Source organism: Acanthaster planci, linkage group LG16 (genome assembly GCF_054643075.1).
Source record: "Acanthaster planci isolate LZ-2023a linkage group LG16, COTS_SCS, whole genome shotgun sequence".
Lineage (NCBI taxonomy): Eukaryota > Metazoa > Echinodermata > Asteroidea > Valvatida > Acanthasteridae > Acanthaster > Acanthaster planci.
Window position 1 is genome coordinate 12,797,760 of NC_141792.1, and position 13,805 is coordinate 12,811,564.

The 13,805-nt window shown below is 41.2% G+C and overlaps 1 protein-coding gene and 1 long non-coding RNA gene across 4 annotated transcripts in view; both read right to left on the reverse strand.

Annotated features, from left to right (window-relative positions):
- The window catches only part of LOC147796517 (uncharacterized), a 76,634-nt gene that overhangs the window by 33,029 nt on the left and 29,800 nt on the right, over nt 1-13,805 (reverse strand). The gene's annotated exons all lie outside the window — the stretch shown is intronic.
- LOC110978947 (uncharacterized) overlaps nt 1-13,805 on the reverse strand; it is a 36,429-nt gene that overhangs the window by 5,261 nt on the left and 17,363 nt on the right. For 2 of the 3 annotated variants that reach the window (XM_022234308.2, XM_087147148.1), the window contains 4 exons: nt 9,806-10,105; nt 7,085-7,114; nt 4,314-5,530; nt 643-756 (listed from right to left, as the gene is read on the reverse strand). In XM_022234308.2, the coding sequence (XP_022090000.2) occupies nt 643-756; nt 4,314-5,530; nt 7,085-7,114; nt 9,806-10,105 (1,661 nt within the window). The remainder of the gene's footprint in view (nt 1-642; nt 757-4,313; nt 5,531-7,084; nt 7,115-9,805; nt 10,106-13,805) is intronic. The other variant, XM_022234309.2, reaches the window with a different exon arrangement.

Below are 13,805 nucleotides of genomic sequence, written 5' to 3' on the forward strand. Positions count from 1 at the left end.
TCCATTTCTTAGGGGTCTGCCAAATCTTTACAAAGTTTAAACATACATGAACAAATTGCAAAATTGGCATGCTTGGAAAGCAGCCCATGTCAAATCTTTAAAGAAGGACAGACGACATAAAGGAGAAAGGTTACTCTTTATGCTAATGATTTCACAACTCATGAACTGTCTGAGAGTGCATGTCCAGGTGACTTCACTTTCTTATTAATTAGGCTGAAAATTAAAGAATTAGACTGTGTCCTTCAAGTGTCCAGGTTGCAACCCAGAGTATTAAAACTATACCTTCAAGTTGCACAGATGAAAATCAAAGTTTCAACTGCCCAGGATGTATTTTTAAAGGGTACTAAACATCTGGCTGTGATGTAACCTACATGTACATTTTTGAGGGTCTTTTAGTGTTTAGACTGCTCCTTTAAAGTCAACAGAGGTTGCATTTTTAATGGCTTCTGCTTCAAAAGGGTGCTAAAGTTGCACCTTTAAACCACACAAGTTACATCTTCAGGCTGATGAAATCCTTATGCCACCTTTACAAAGAGGTCATGACCCCCAAAGGCTCTGCTAGTGACCTAGTCAGACAGGAAGGAGGTGGGAAAAGCTACTAGGTGCAGGATAATAAATTTCCCGGACCACACCTTCACGTACCTGGGTACTCCTGCTTTGAACCAGGGTGCTTCAGTCACATCTTTGTACTGAATAGGGTTGCCATGGGCACTGCTTCCATCTTGGGACATTCCATTCTCCACAAGGGATGTTGACCTATAAAGAATTCATGCCAAAATAAACTTGATTACGCCTCGAGAAATGTTTTACAGCAATCTATAAAGTGTAACAATAACAGAAAAAGAAATCCGTCAAAAAAGGCAATTTAATCCAAGTTATGTTTATAATGCATAGTTAAACCATCTCAGAGCAATTATTTATCTAAAATTAAGTTTTTAAAGTTGCCATTTAACAGCCCAAAATGTAAACCTTTCATTTTATCATTAACCTTGCATTACAATAAAAACATTCACTCTAATTTTTCATTTTGGGAGATTTTTAAGGCACAAAACTGCATTTGCGCCCAATTACAGTTCCAATCAACCATTTCCTAAAATTAATGCTGAAGACAAATTTCAGCAAGCAGCTGAGGAAACACGGGGTTAGGGTTCAGTGACAGGAAATGGAAATGTCAGGGCCTGAGAATCCTGTTTGGAAAAATGTGACCTTTAATTAGCATTCTCATGGATGTGATGACATGCCGAAATGTTAGCGTTATCATTCTGTGGCAGGTACACAAATAAAGCAACCAGCAGATTCTGGTACTCTTGGTAAATTTCCTTTCAATTTTAAAATCAGCAGACTAAGACCGTGTCCAAAACGGGCTTCCAGAGCTACGGCTAGGTCTGTTGTCTACGCATCTCCACGCATTTCCAATGGAGCGAAGACCTAGACCTAGCTCTAGACAAGAGATTCGGATGCAGCCTGAGTGTATTACTAAAAAAAAAAAAACCAAATTCTGCATTTTTTCAAAATCTGTTTTGATAGTTAATAAACTGAATCCCACATTGCTGTATTTGTTCTGAAATGATAACTTGGCATTTGGCAATGACAAACACCTTTTTATAGTTGACCAAACATGAATTCAATTTAACTTTTGCAAAGAGTAAATTGCACTAATGAGCAATATCTTGATTGACCTACATAGTCTTGTGAAATACTACACAACTTAGCCACACATACATGTACACATCATTTCCTGTGGATCTTTTCAATCACTCCATAAAAAGAGGAGAAAAAACAGGTGTGTGCATCCAAACTTGACCTATTTCTAAGCGTACTGGGAAGTATGTGGTCCACCGCATTAAATTGAAAATTTCTGGTTTGCGGAGGGGGCACAGAAAGCAGATTTTGCCATAGTTTTTTTTTTAACTTTCCATTCCATTAGCTTTTAAAACAAACACCCCTCAGCCAAGCACAACATCATACTTGGATGGGTTTAAAACACCAAGACGGCCAGGGTTCTGAGGTAATGAATGTGGGGATGTTAAAACTTTATCATTATCTTTAAAACCTAGGGTAGACATTTGTAAAGGTTACCCACTCGCAGGAGAACGCCACTTTTAATGACTACAGTGGAATCAATGACTAATACCTTTAAGAAAGAGATAGCTTAGCCATGGTCTCTTCAATGGTTGCATGTGGACATAAACATACAAGTATTTTCTGAAATACATGACATGTACAGCTGGGGCAAAAAGTTTACATACCTAGAAGACCACAAATGTTTTCCTCAGATTTCACAACTTCACTCATTCCTACAAACTTTTCTTTTCATGAGGACAGACAAGATGGGTCTCTACTTAATGTACACGGTGAATGGCTCAAATGAAAACACCCAGAGACATAAACAGGTGTCTGATTCATATTTATATTTACAAAAAACAAAATTTACATACTCTAACCCTAATATTTAGTGCCACTTGCAGTTTTTGGGGGTCACATCTCACAGTCGCAGCGGACCACTTTCAGAAGTGTTTTTGAACGATAATAAAGGGGTAAATTTTCACAAAATGATTATTCAGAAATATTAATATTTCAAACCATAACAAATGTCTCCGAGTATTTTCAATTGAAGTACACACTATTAACATTAAGTTGAGATACAATTTGTCTGACCTCATAAAGAAAAGTTGGCAAAACTATTTCAAACAACGAAAAATTTAGGAAAACTGTTTTTCTACCAAGTGTAAGTAAACTTTATGCCCCAACTATATGTGAACAGTTCATACACAATGAAACGTCTTAATAAAATAACCAGATAAACCAAGAACTGTACACGCCCAGAACAAAGTCGCTTTTGAATGAAATGGTATACATGTATATACATGTATGCACGTTGGCAGTCGAAAATAGACACTTTATATTATCCAATTTAAATCTTCAAACTTCTGTCAATTTTAGCTGAAGTTGATATGAACAGAGTGAGAGAATGTTTGTCGCATTTATGTAACAAGTCATGTGACCGGACATTTTTATGTAAAGCTGGGGAGAAAGTCCCTTGGGTTTTTGCCGCAGAGACTTTGAATGTAGTGATGAAATTGCTCAGATTAAAGGAGTTGATTTTGGCAGCTTTGGCCGTCTTGAGGAAGGCCTTTGGAAACTGTGTCTGGGTCATACCAATAATGATCCTGAGGAAACAAGGATGTAGGGCAATTGTCTACTATTCCCAGTGTTCCTATACAGGAAATGGGCCTGGCTCGGCTCCTCAAGTTCAGTGTCTCTAAACTCATCTGCCATCACCCAAGTTGGGCCCAGATAATGATGACAAGGTCTTGAACTGGGGATAGTGCCGAAAGGAGAATGTTCCATTGGAGAGTTCAGCACAAGTCCTTCCTTCAATCTGGTCCATCTAAAATTATCCCTATCCACCTCGAGCAGAAGCACCCCCTCATTGGTTGCAAAAAGCAACATTGGTCAGGAGTATTCATTTTATTGTTAGTGATGCAGTTCAGTTCTGACCTAAGAAACTTGCACCCTCTCTTGGTCCAGCTCGAGGCTCATTCAGTGCTGTAATCAAGTCTATCACGAGTCCTAACAGCCCAAAGCAGTTCATCAAAAGCCTTCAAACTCTGCAAGTCTAACCCAAGTCTGCAGAATGAAATTCATGTCACAGGCTGCTAGAATGAACTGTGACAATATATCGTTGTCACTGTTCATCCATGTGAATGATCTTGTGAAAGAGCTTCTAAATGGATTTAGGAAAGGATTTCCAGCTGAAGTTGTTAGAGAAGAACTCGGCATTGAACATGTGAGAACTTTTAAGGACTGCTATCGTGATTTCCACTAATATGAGCCTCGAGCTGGACCGATAGAGGGTGCAATTTTCTTGGCAACGGAGGCTCCTTTGGTTTGAACTGCACTTCGCTAGTTCAAGAACAACTTTGAAATGCCCGTGCTACGGTTGCATTACTACCAACAAAATGAACACTCCCAACCAATATGGCTCTTTTCAACCAATGAGGGGGTGCTTCCACTTGAAGCAGATACCCTGATACACTGGATTCCAGCCAGGTTAATGCATAGGAAACTTGCTGCTGCAGTGATTGAAAGATACATGTATCTGTTCACGTTCCTCCCCTGTTCCCTTAAGTTTTCCAATCAATTTTTATGTAAACCTTCCCATACTGAACGCAGAGATTGAAACAACTTGCCTGTGCAAGTTCCACACTTTTGTATTTTACAAATGCCGTGAATGTACCAACAAAAACAGACCAACAAATTCATGCAACATGAAAAGGAAAAAACAAATGGTAAAAAGTATCTGCACAAACCTTGGTGGCAGCGGTGGAGCAATACCATTATTGCTCACTTTCTTGCATCGAAATTTCCCAATCTCCACCTCCACCTTGTGACCCACGTGACCCGGTGACCTTCCACCTGATCTCTGACTGGCGGTGGACGCCTGACCTTTAAGTAACCTCTGACTGACCGCGGCTGCTCCGGCAATGTCGAGCGATTTGGGTGCGGCGAGAGCTCGACTCACTGCCTCCCCGCCACTGCTAGATGCAGATGATGCCGAGCGTTTGAGGTTATTCTTCTCACTTGATTCGTCAACATTTACCAACCGATTTACATCGGCGCTGGGTATGGGCGGAGCAGGACCTTTCCCGTGCCCCACTTTACCAGCGTCTACAGGGATTGGAGGAGCAGGTGCCTTGGCTTTTCTCGGCGTTGGTTTGGGTTTGTCCCTGCCTGGCTCCTCATTTGCATTCTGATTAATATTCATAGCTTGACCATTCAAATGAGTTACTTGATCCTCTTGACAAGAAAGTTTACTTAACCTCTGACTTTGATTATTTATAGGTGGAGATGACCTTTGACCTTGCACATCATCGGTGGATAAGTCACCTTGTTGCATGCTCCTGTGTGGTATTGGTTGTGGTATGTTGACGCTGTCCGGGGCACTTACACTGCTTTCGTCTGAGAGTTTCTTAATGTTGTTGTTAATGGATACCGAGTCCTGTTGCTCGGAGTTCCCTTCAGATTGCACATCATCAAATGGTCTTTCACTGGGCTCCTTAGAAACCGGAGATGGTCTCAGATCGGGGTCTAACCAATCGCCCGAGATGTCACATGTTGCGTTAATAAACTGTTCCAAAATGGCATAGCTCCGGTCATAATCAAACGAGTCTCGATCTGAGTACTCACTTAGTCTGTTCTCAGAGTAACCATTGCCGTAACCATAGCAATCATCCTCCTCCTTGTTGGGTTTGTAGGTGAATGGAGGAGGCACAGTAGAGTCCTGGAGGAGGATTTGTCCCGGGGTATGAGCTCGATGGGTCTCGATAAGTGCCATGCTGCTCCCAGACGATGATGCTGCTGCCTGATCCTTCTGTAGCACAAGGTGCTTCGTCTTCTGCTCGTGGATGATCGAGAAGCCAGTCGTGGGCAAGGCGATGGAACGAGCAGTCCACTCGTTACAAGGCTCTACCTCATAGTAAGGGGCTGGAGGGAGAGCAACTGTTCGCTGTGTTTGCTTAAAAGCAACCTAGCAGGAAAAAGAAAAGTAGTGTTAATCCTGGAAGAGAAGATGATAAATAAGTGGGAAATGATGGAGCCAAAATCAAGGCAATAACCAGCAATCCAGTCTCTCTACTCAGCAAAGGACGGGCTCGTCAATACTGATTTGAATGATTTTTATGCCATTTGAGATGATCAAAAATGCACTTGTTATGCGTTGCCTATACCGGTACATACAGCATGGAAGAAAAACCTGCTCACAGATTAAACTCAACAATTCACAGACTGCCACATTACATGCATGTCAGGCAAATGCTTTGCCTTCAGAATTAACCATGCTTAAAACAAAAACTCCAAATCACAACCAATACTGTCATCTTCCTGCGCAAAACTGTAGAAGACAAAATCATGTGAGCAAACGTAGCAGGTTGCTGAGCTCTGCTTCAGGGAAAGCAGGACACAGTAATATATAAAGTAGTTTCCTGCAAGGAGGGAAATCAAAACACGAGACCACTCACACAACAAACAGGCAATGTATAGTTTTTGCTGTTAGAAGACCGACTGACAACATCTCCTCACAAGGAAGCACAGGCCACAATAAACAGCCAAGCCAAATGTTTCCCCCGCACTTGTTTGGGGCCCAACTCACGTAGTCGAAACCCCCCCCTTCCCCTCTAAAAACTTACTCGTCTAAGAATGCTCTCCCCGCCACAGCACAGGCCGAATGGCAAATAGTTCCACGTGTCCATGTGTCAAGGATGTCACACAAACCGCAAAAACGTTGTTCGCAGGCCGACAGCCAGGCAGTGTGTGTGTGCATGTGCAGACACACTACAGATCTCTTGCCGACCGTGTAAGAGCTGGAAATTCTGGTCAGAATGGACCCCCCCTAGGGTGGGATTGGTACGGAACGGACTGTATCCTGGCAATGAAGGAAGGCCGATTAGGCCCTGTATCCTGCTCTTGTTATGCTTTGGGGGCTGACCAATTTGGAAAATCACTTCTGCTGTCTGGGCTGTCAAGCTCTGGTGACATCTAATGAATATTCATACTATGAGCTCTTTAATAATTCATAAGCAGTGGGTTGGACCAATGACCGGCTCATGTACCATTGGAGGCTGTCTAAGGGTCCAGTATCATGCAACAGTTACGGATTGGGATCACTTCTACATTCTCAGCTGTTGCACTGTTGGCTATTCATAAATTTGCATATTCAAAAGGTCATTCACAATAGCTTTCTATCCTGGGTTACCACGCTTGTTTCACATGACAACATGGATGTATTTTGGGGACTGACTATAAACTTGTCAATCTACTCCTACTGTGAAAGATGTGGGCTGCACTGCCTTGGATAGGAGTAACGTCTTTGATGAGCTGTGACAGTCAGGTCTACATCATGCAACATGCATTCATCTTTTCTCCAAACCAGTTAAAAAATTACAAAAAAGGCTCAGCAGTAACATGACTGTTGAAGTCCATGCAGGCAAAGACATATTCCACACATGTTCACATTAATTCACGGCCTTCAACCTTGTTTACACTTCGAGCACAGGCAAGGTCATGTGACAGACTACGGACTTACGTGCGACATCCTTTTCCTATTGTTGAGATCCTGTGGGGCACCAATAAGAGAAGTACATGTATGCATATTTACCCACGTATGCATACTCAATTTGCATACAGGTCATAAATATTCATTCCAGATATTGCAACAGATGGCCTGGTTACCTCTTCCTTTTGTTGTGAAGCCAAGACTAAGACACAAACTCTTGACCCTTTAAAGACATAGCTGAGAGGCCTTGTTTCAGATGGGAGTAGGTAAAATCAAGACAGAAGGATGCTTTGCAATAACGTACAAAAATCAGTAGCAGAGAGGATTGTTCTTTTCAAGCTTGTTAACTGTTTATGTTCAGAAATAATTTCAATCAGCATCATGATTTCACTTCACAATTTCAAAAATGTCATCATTTGCACAAGATTTTTCAAGGTATGCAGATTTTAAAACTAAAAAAATGAAGCTACTTTTTCAAATGTTCAGGTTCAACTTTCTGTCTCTGGAGTTACTCCTTGTGATCCATGGTTTACTTTTTTTTCAACCTAACTCTCCATGAATATCTGCTTGGACCCTCTAAAATCCTTCAAACTCTTTCAGTGAGGAGGGAATCAATGGCCTGGACTTTGTAATTAGCTTTCAAAGGGCAAAAGAATTTAAATAACAATACTTTGGATCTATTCTTAGTCATGTCGAAATCCTTCAAAATTCCTGTTGGATTCTTGGTGGATCCACCAGGACTTTGGCCATCGTAAATTCCTGGTGGATTTTGGAAGATCTTGTAGGGTTGGAGTTTTATTTACTAGCTGTTTCTGACTACTGAGCCTCAGCCTCGATGAGACTACTTTGTGTGCACTTGAGACAGTTGCGCAAAGAGAAAGAAATGTGTTCACTTAATAATAGTGTGCTTCAGGCTTTGCCAGAACCTGACTTCAAATATCCAAATTTGTCGTTGCCATGGAAAATGGCACTTTAAGTCACCCAAGAGACAGTTCCAGGGAACGCCAAAAAACCCACCTGTATGACTTCAGATATGCAAAGCCAATGGCCTACATTACGATGGCCAAATAACATTTTAAAAAACAGGTGAACAGGAAATAATAGAGTAGTAATCCCAGGATAGGGATAACAGCCAGCAAATGTCAATGTTGTGTGGGGATGGGGTGATCTGAACTCAAAATAAAGCGCCAGTAGACACAACCGATGGGACTGTTGCAACTCGGAACAATGAGTTCCAGGCCTGACATGATGCAGTGGGACATGATATATCTCCAAACGATTGCAGTTCCTTTTTGTATTACGGTACCTCGCCATGGAAACACAAAACTTTCGGGGCAGTATCGTAGCAGACGCTGTGATCTGGAATGATGAAGTATCACTAGGGACTTGGCCATCTTTCATAAAAGGTCCTTTGGAGAATAAGATGGCTGACAAACGCTTGCCCGTACATGTGAGCAACAACTCTGAAGAATACGTTAATATTGTCATCTACTAAAATGTGAAGTCAGTAATGCAAAAAAGACTGAGCTAAAAAAAATCAAAGCCTGAATAAGAGAGCAGCTGCCTTCCAAAAGCCCCTGATGAAGATTTCTCCCCATAAGAAATCAACAACTACAAAGGAAGTGACATTTTGGCATCTTAGACCTTTTCAGTAATATATAAAAAAAAGGATAAATTCAAATCATTTTTACTGCCATTTGAAAAATCAAATCCAGAGAAACTTTAAACGGTCTCCCAAACTACTAACACCAATTCCTCTTTTCTGTGGTCACAGGGAAATTTGGGACAACGTTAATAACCTGTTTGTAAACAGCAGTAAATGCTAACAGGAACTTTTTTCAATTGAGCTTGTGAAATGTGACGTAGTCCCCGGAGTCACATGACTCCATCCATCTTGCAATTCCCAACAGAAACTTCACTTCCTTTCATGGACATACATGGTACGGTAACGCTTTGAGGAAACGTGATCACTCCAGCAGAATATAAGTGTACAGACTATGGGCACGTTTCAGAGCCTGAACCAGAAAATAAGAAGGCATTACAGCAGATTTTTACCTCGCAAATTCAAACCAAATTCAAAATTCTGCCACGCAGTTTGTGTTAACATTAAGTATGTCTTTTTGTAAGAGGTGGTGTTATTCACAGCACAGTACGCCCAGTGCTTTGCAAGCCTGTGAGAAAAACTGCTCAAGTTATCTTAAGTTAGCATGCTTCATGCAGCAATTACCACTTTAATACAACCTTTTGAAAGGGGTGACATTTAGTAGCAGGTTACAAATATAGAAAAAACTGTAAAGCAAAGATAACCCAATCCATCATCTCCACTCAATGTTAGAGGGGGTATAGGTAAGTACATTTTACGAGGATGTATTTTAGTATCTTTTTGGCACTCCATGTTAAAGAAAAAAGAAGGATGTTGCAGAATAATGTGGAAACTTCAGTACTAATCAATACAAATGAACTGTAATTTCTATGCTGAATCTTAGGCTGCAGCATTTTCCAAGCAATCTTCCCACATCCACCAGCCATTAAAGCAAAACCACGGTATGTTCTTGGTACCGGGTAATTAATGCCGTAAGTTTTCAAGGAATATCAAATCCCATATGAAACAAAAGTACCTGGGATCTACCCACCCTTCAGGTAAAAATTTTGCTAAACTTTCCAGTTTTCTTTTTAAACCTCCCAAAGCCTTCTGATGGACTTTAAAGGAGTTTGGAGGTTTTATAACTACCTATTAATGCTAATACTCACTTCTGCTTCCATGGTGGGAGCTGAAGGCTGTACCTCTCCTTCCTCAATATCCTCCTCTGTCACCCACTCAAACTCCTCTGCCGAGTCTCCAGATTCCGCACTGTTGATGCGGGCATTCCGGGAGGCCGATGCCCCCATCTGCGCTTGACTACTGGAAGGCCGCTGACTTTGGCTTGAGGCAGAAAAGTTTACTGGTGATCGGCAGTGATTTGGAGGTGGGGTTGTTACTTGGAGGGCAGGATCTATACCAGCAATAATGTGGGGCTGCTTGTGTTGTTTACGCCCAGCTACTTGTTTGGCCTATGTGGAAATAAGACAAACGTCTAAAGAACAAATGCAACTGTGCTGATATGAAACTGTTTTAATAACTACATTAAACTTATTAATAGCAGAAGGTTCCGTATATCTACATGTAATTCACAGTACCTCATTCTGAATATCAAATAAAAAAAAACAAAAAAACTAGCAGCCCCAAAAAATCAAATTCAAAAGCATGATTGATAAGACCGTTAGAAACCGTTAGAACCATCCAAAAGTGGAAGTTTGAAAACCAATTCAACATGTGTACACACCTTTAACAGGACTTCATTGTAAATCCCCTCCAGACCCAATTCCAGGGGTTTTAAGACAATAAAACAAAATTACCGGCCGAACTTTAAGGTGTCTGCCGTTTGTAGGTCAATTGTCTAGCCGGGATGGGTACCGTTTCCTTTTTTGATAGACACCATTTATCCCGATTGAATCCCCGCCCTTAAAAAGTTAATCAGAAACTGCCCCATGTGCGTCAGTTCAATGAAGAACTTCGGAGACTGTGTTCAGAAGAAGAGAAGTTTGGCGGGGTGTGGAGGGGAAGAGATCGTGGGCCGTGGCTTATGGGTGGGGCTCAGTGGGAAGGAAAGATTCATGAACATGAATGGAGCACTGATCAATCCAATGTATAGCCCAAAACCACAACTTGTTGCCTAATACAATCAGTACATTGTCTCATTTTGGCTTATGCAGAATGAGTTTGGTGGAATTGAAGATCTCCGTCTTGAATTTGAATCCATTCTACGACCATTTGCCATACATATTTTTTCCTGGCTTTGTAGTATTACTTTCTACATTTTTACATCAACAACACCAATTTAACAGTTCTGAGATATATTCAACTTTTTTCCCATTGTAAAGTTTGCTGAAGACAAAAGGTATATATTCCACAAAATATCAAGATTTTGGTAAGTGTACTGGTACATGTATATAATCACTTGGAACTACGAAAAATTGTACACATACAAAATAAATGTATGTAGTCTGATAAACTTCAGCAGGCTTAGCTAATTTCACCAATGAAGAGGGTTGCTATCGGACATTGGCACTAGATTTTCTGATTGGGCAAAAGTCGAGAGAGTTACATGTAAGTATGCTATAATTCATCCTGTCCTGTAAGATTTGCATCCCTCCTCCAGATGTATAGCTGACCGAGTGAAAAAATAAAGAACGGTGCCTTGGCTCCCCTGTATTGAACTGACAAGCAATTACTTCTAATTTGCACTCCGGTAATCCCTCCAAATCCTGTATTTGCCCTTCCAAATCCCCGGCGAACACCCACATAGCCCCTCCCTACCCTGCCCGGTGAAGATACTGCAGCATCACGGCCAGCACGAGGAAGGACCTCATTTGACCTCATTAAGGGGCAAGGGCCAGGAGACGATTCACAGAAATCAGACCTCTGAAATATCTGACTCGAAAATTTCATAGCCCTTTGAATGTAAAGAAGAAATAACATCATAGGCTCCATGTACGGTAAATCATTGCTGTGTGTTTCTCGAGGGTTCCAGAAGTCAAGGGGAAGGAAATGGTGTTCTTGTGTCTCTCAGCAACCTTAGTTGCTGCAGTTACTTTGGCGCGCTTGTAAGGGGACCGTAAGGCAGAGGCTGTGAGTTGTGGAAAAAACACAGGTTGATGTACAGTGTATGTCTAAAAATCAAGTGTTGCATTGCATGGCCTGAATTGGTGCAACGTGTGGTAGTAAAACAACCCGAATCCATGGAACTCTTTTTTACAGTTGTGTGCAACACCACAAGTAATGATTACAGGTTCTTCCTCACCCTGAGTGACACAGAGACCCCGGCATTTGCCGCACATACTCTTAGGTTTCAGTTCAGCCAGTGGTCTTCCTGCATAAACTGACAGGCCCAGACCATACCTTTCTCCAAAATTTGTCTTATGAGACTACACCTGTTTGCGGCGACGCTTTTCCTTGCGATGCCACACACCGAACAGAAACCTTGAGGAGGGATTTCCAGTGAACACAAGAGCGTAATTTGTTATTTTCCTGCACAATGGAGCAGGACACTTCACTATATGAAAGTGTTTACAGAAAAGAAAAATAGTGATCCTCAACATTTGTCAATCTGAAACATGCTCATAGGATTCATGTGTTTAAAAAACTTCAAAACTGTAAAGCAAGAAGTCATTTTAAAACTTATTCTAAGTGAAAAGTATGTAGAATTGATTATATTTGTCATCTGTAAAGAATTAACGGTGTTAAACTGAAGCAGGATTGAAACTCTAACCTCTTTCCTACCAATGCATTATCTAAACAACATTCTTCTAAGCCTATGTCAGCTATTTTCTACATTTGCTTCATTTCCTCTCTAACACTTTCTTCAACCATCTCCTTCAACACATACACACTGTAAACAGAACAAGACTCTTTAAATGGCCGCTGGATGTGATTTTACAACTTCATTTTCTCCAGTCAAACTGCCATTTGTTATTTTGAGAGTGGACATAAGGTCTAAGACATATCTCACGGTATGTCAAATGTTAAAGCTACCGGTGAAAGAGATTTATACCGTCTATAGTAGTAGTATGTGTGTAGAAACTACAGCCAACTTCACAATGAAGTTGCAGTTAAAGGTGAACTTGTGCAACAACCAATCAATTATGACATCAGGCACAAGTATGTACTCATACCCTTTTTCATTTAAGCAGGTGTTTAGGTTTCCAGAGTACTTGATCCCGACTCAGCAAGTTTGTGAGAATAAACAGATTTAAAAGAAGCATCCTTGGCAGTGTAGGAATTGAATTCACTGCCAGTCCTCTGACAAGTCCCTTCACAAGTCCCTTCACAAGTCCTTTCACAAGTCCCTTCACAAGTCCAGTCACAAGTCCCTTCACAAGAACAGTCATAAGTAATATAGTCATCAATGACAAAAGAATGCTTTTGTCCCAGCTCATTTGAATAGCTTGTGAATGAGCTTAGGATGCCATGATTTGTGATGGACTCGAATACAACACTGATCCCTGGTATGGTACATATGATGCATGTTCTTTACTAAAACATGTAGCACCAAAGCCAACTTTCTGAAGTCACCAAGCATTAATGCAGACATCGGTTCAGAAGGGAACAAGAGGGCGCTCTTTCCTTTTTTCAAGAAGTCAGTGGTTGAAGTGGTTGCATGGACAATGCTGGCCAACAGAGGGCCTCCTTTACACTGACCAGGGGAAGCCTATCATACATGTGTACACTGAGCACAAGACTCACTGTATCTGAAGTTGCTTCCATGCCCTCAAGCATACATTTCCTTTTCTTCTTTGCTTGATTCTTGGCCTAAAATTACCAATGTTTACTGAAGACTAACGTTCCCCGGATCCTTTTTTCCCTGCCAAATGAAAAAAAAAATTCCTTTGGGCCAAACTGCAAAAACGGTGGATCACTGTTGACATACATGTACATGTGTATAAGTGAATAGACTCTTATTCCTGAACTTTTTTTTGAACAACACAGGACTGTTTAACGACAGATATTACGGGGACCAAACACGTACAGATATAACAAGGTCCAGACAATCTGGTCCAGTGTCCAGAGAGTAACTGTCCCCTCAAAGTGCTTCTGCTTTGGACATGCATGTACACCTGCCAATTTCTCACTTTCATCTCCCAGACAATTTCAACAGCCCTGGTATCAAAGGGGATGACGTCACAATTTTCTTTTCTTCCTAAATGTGGGTTG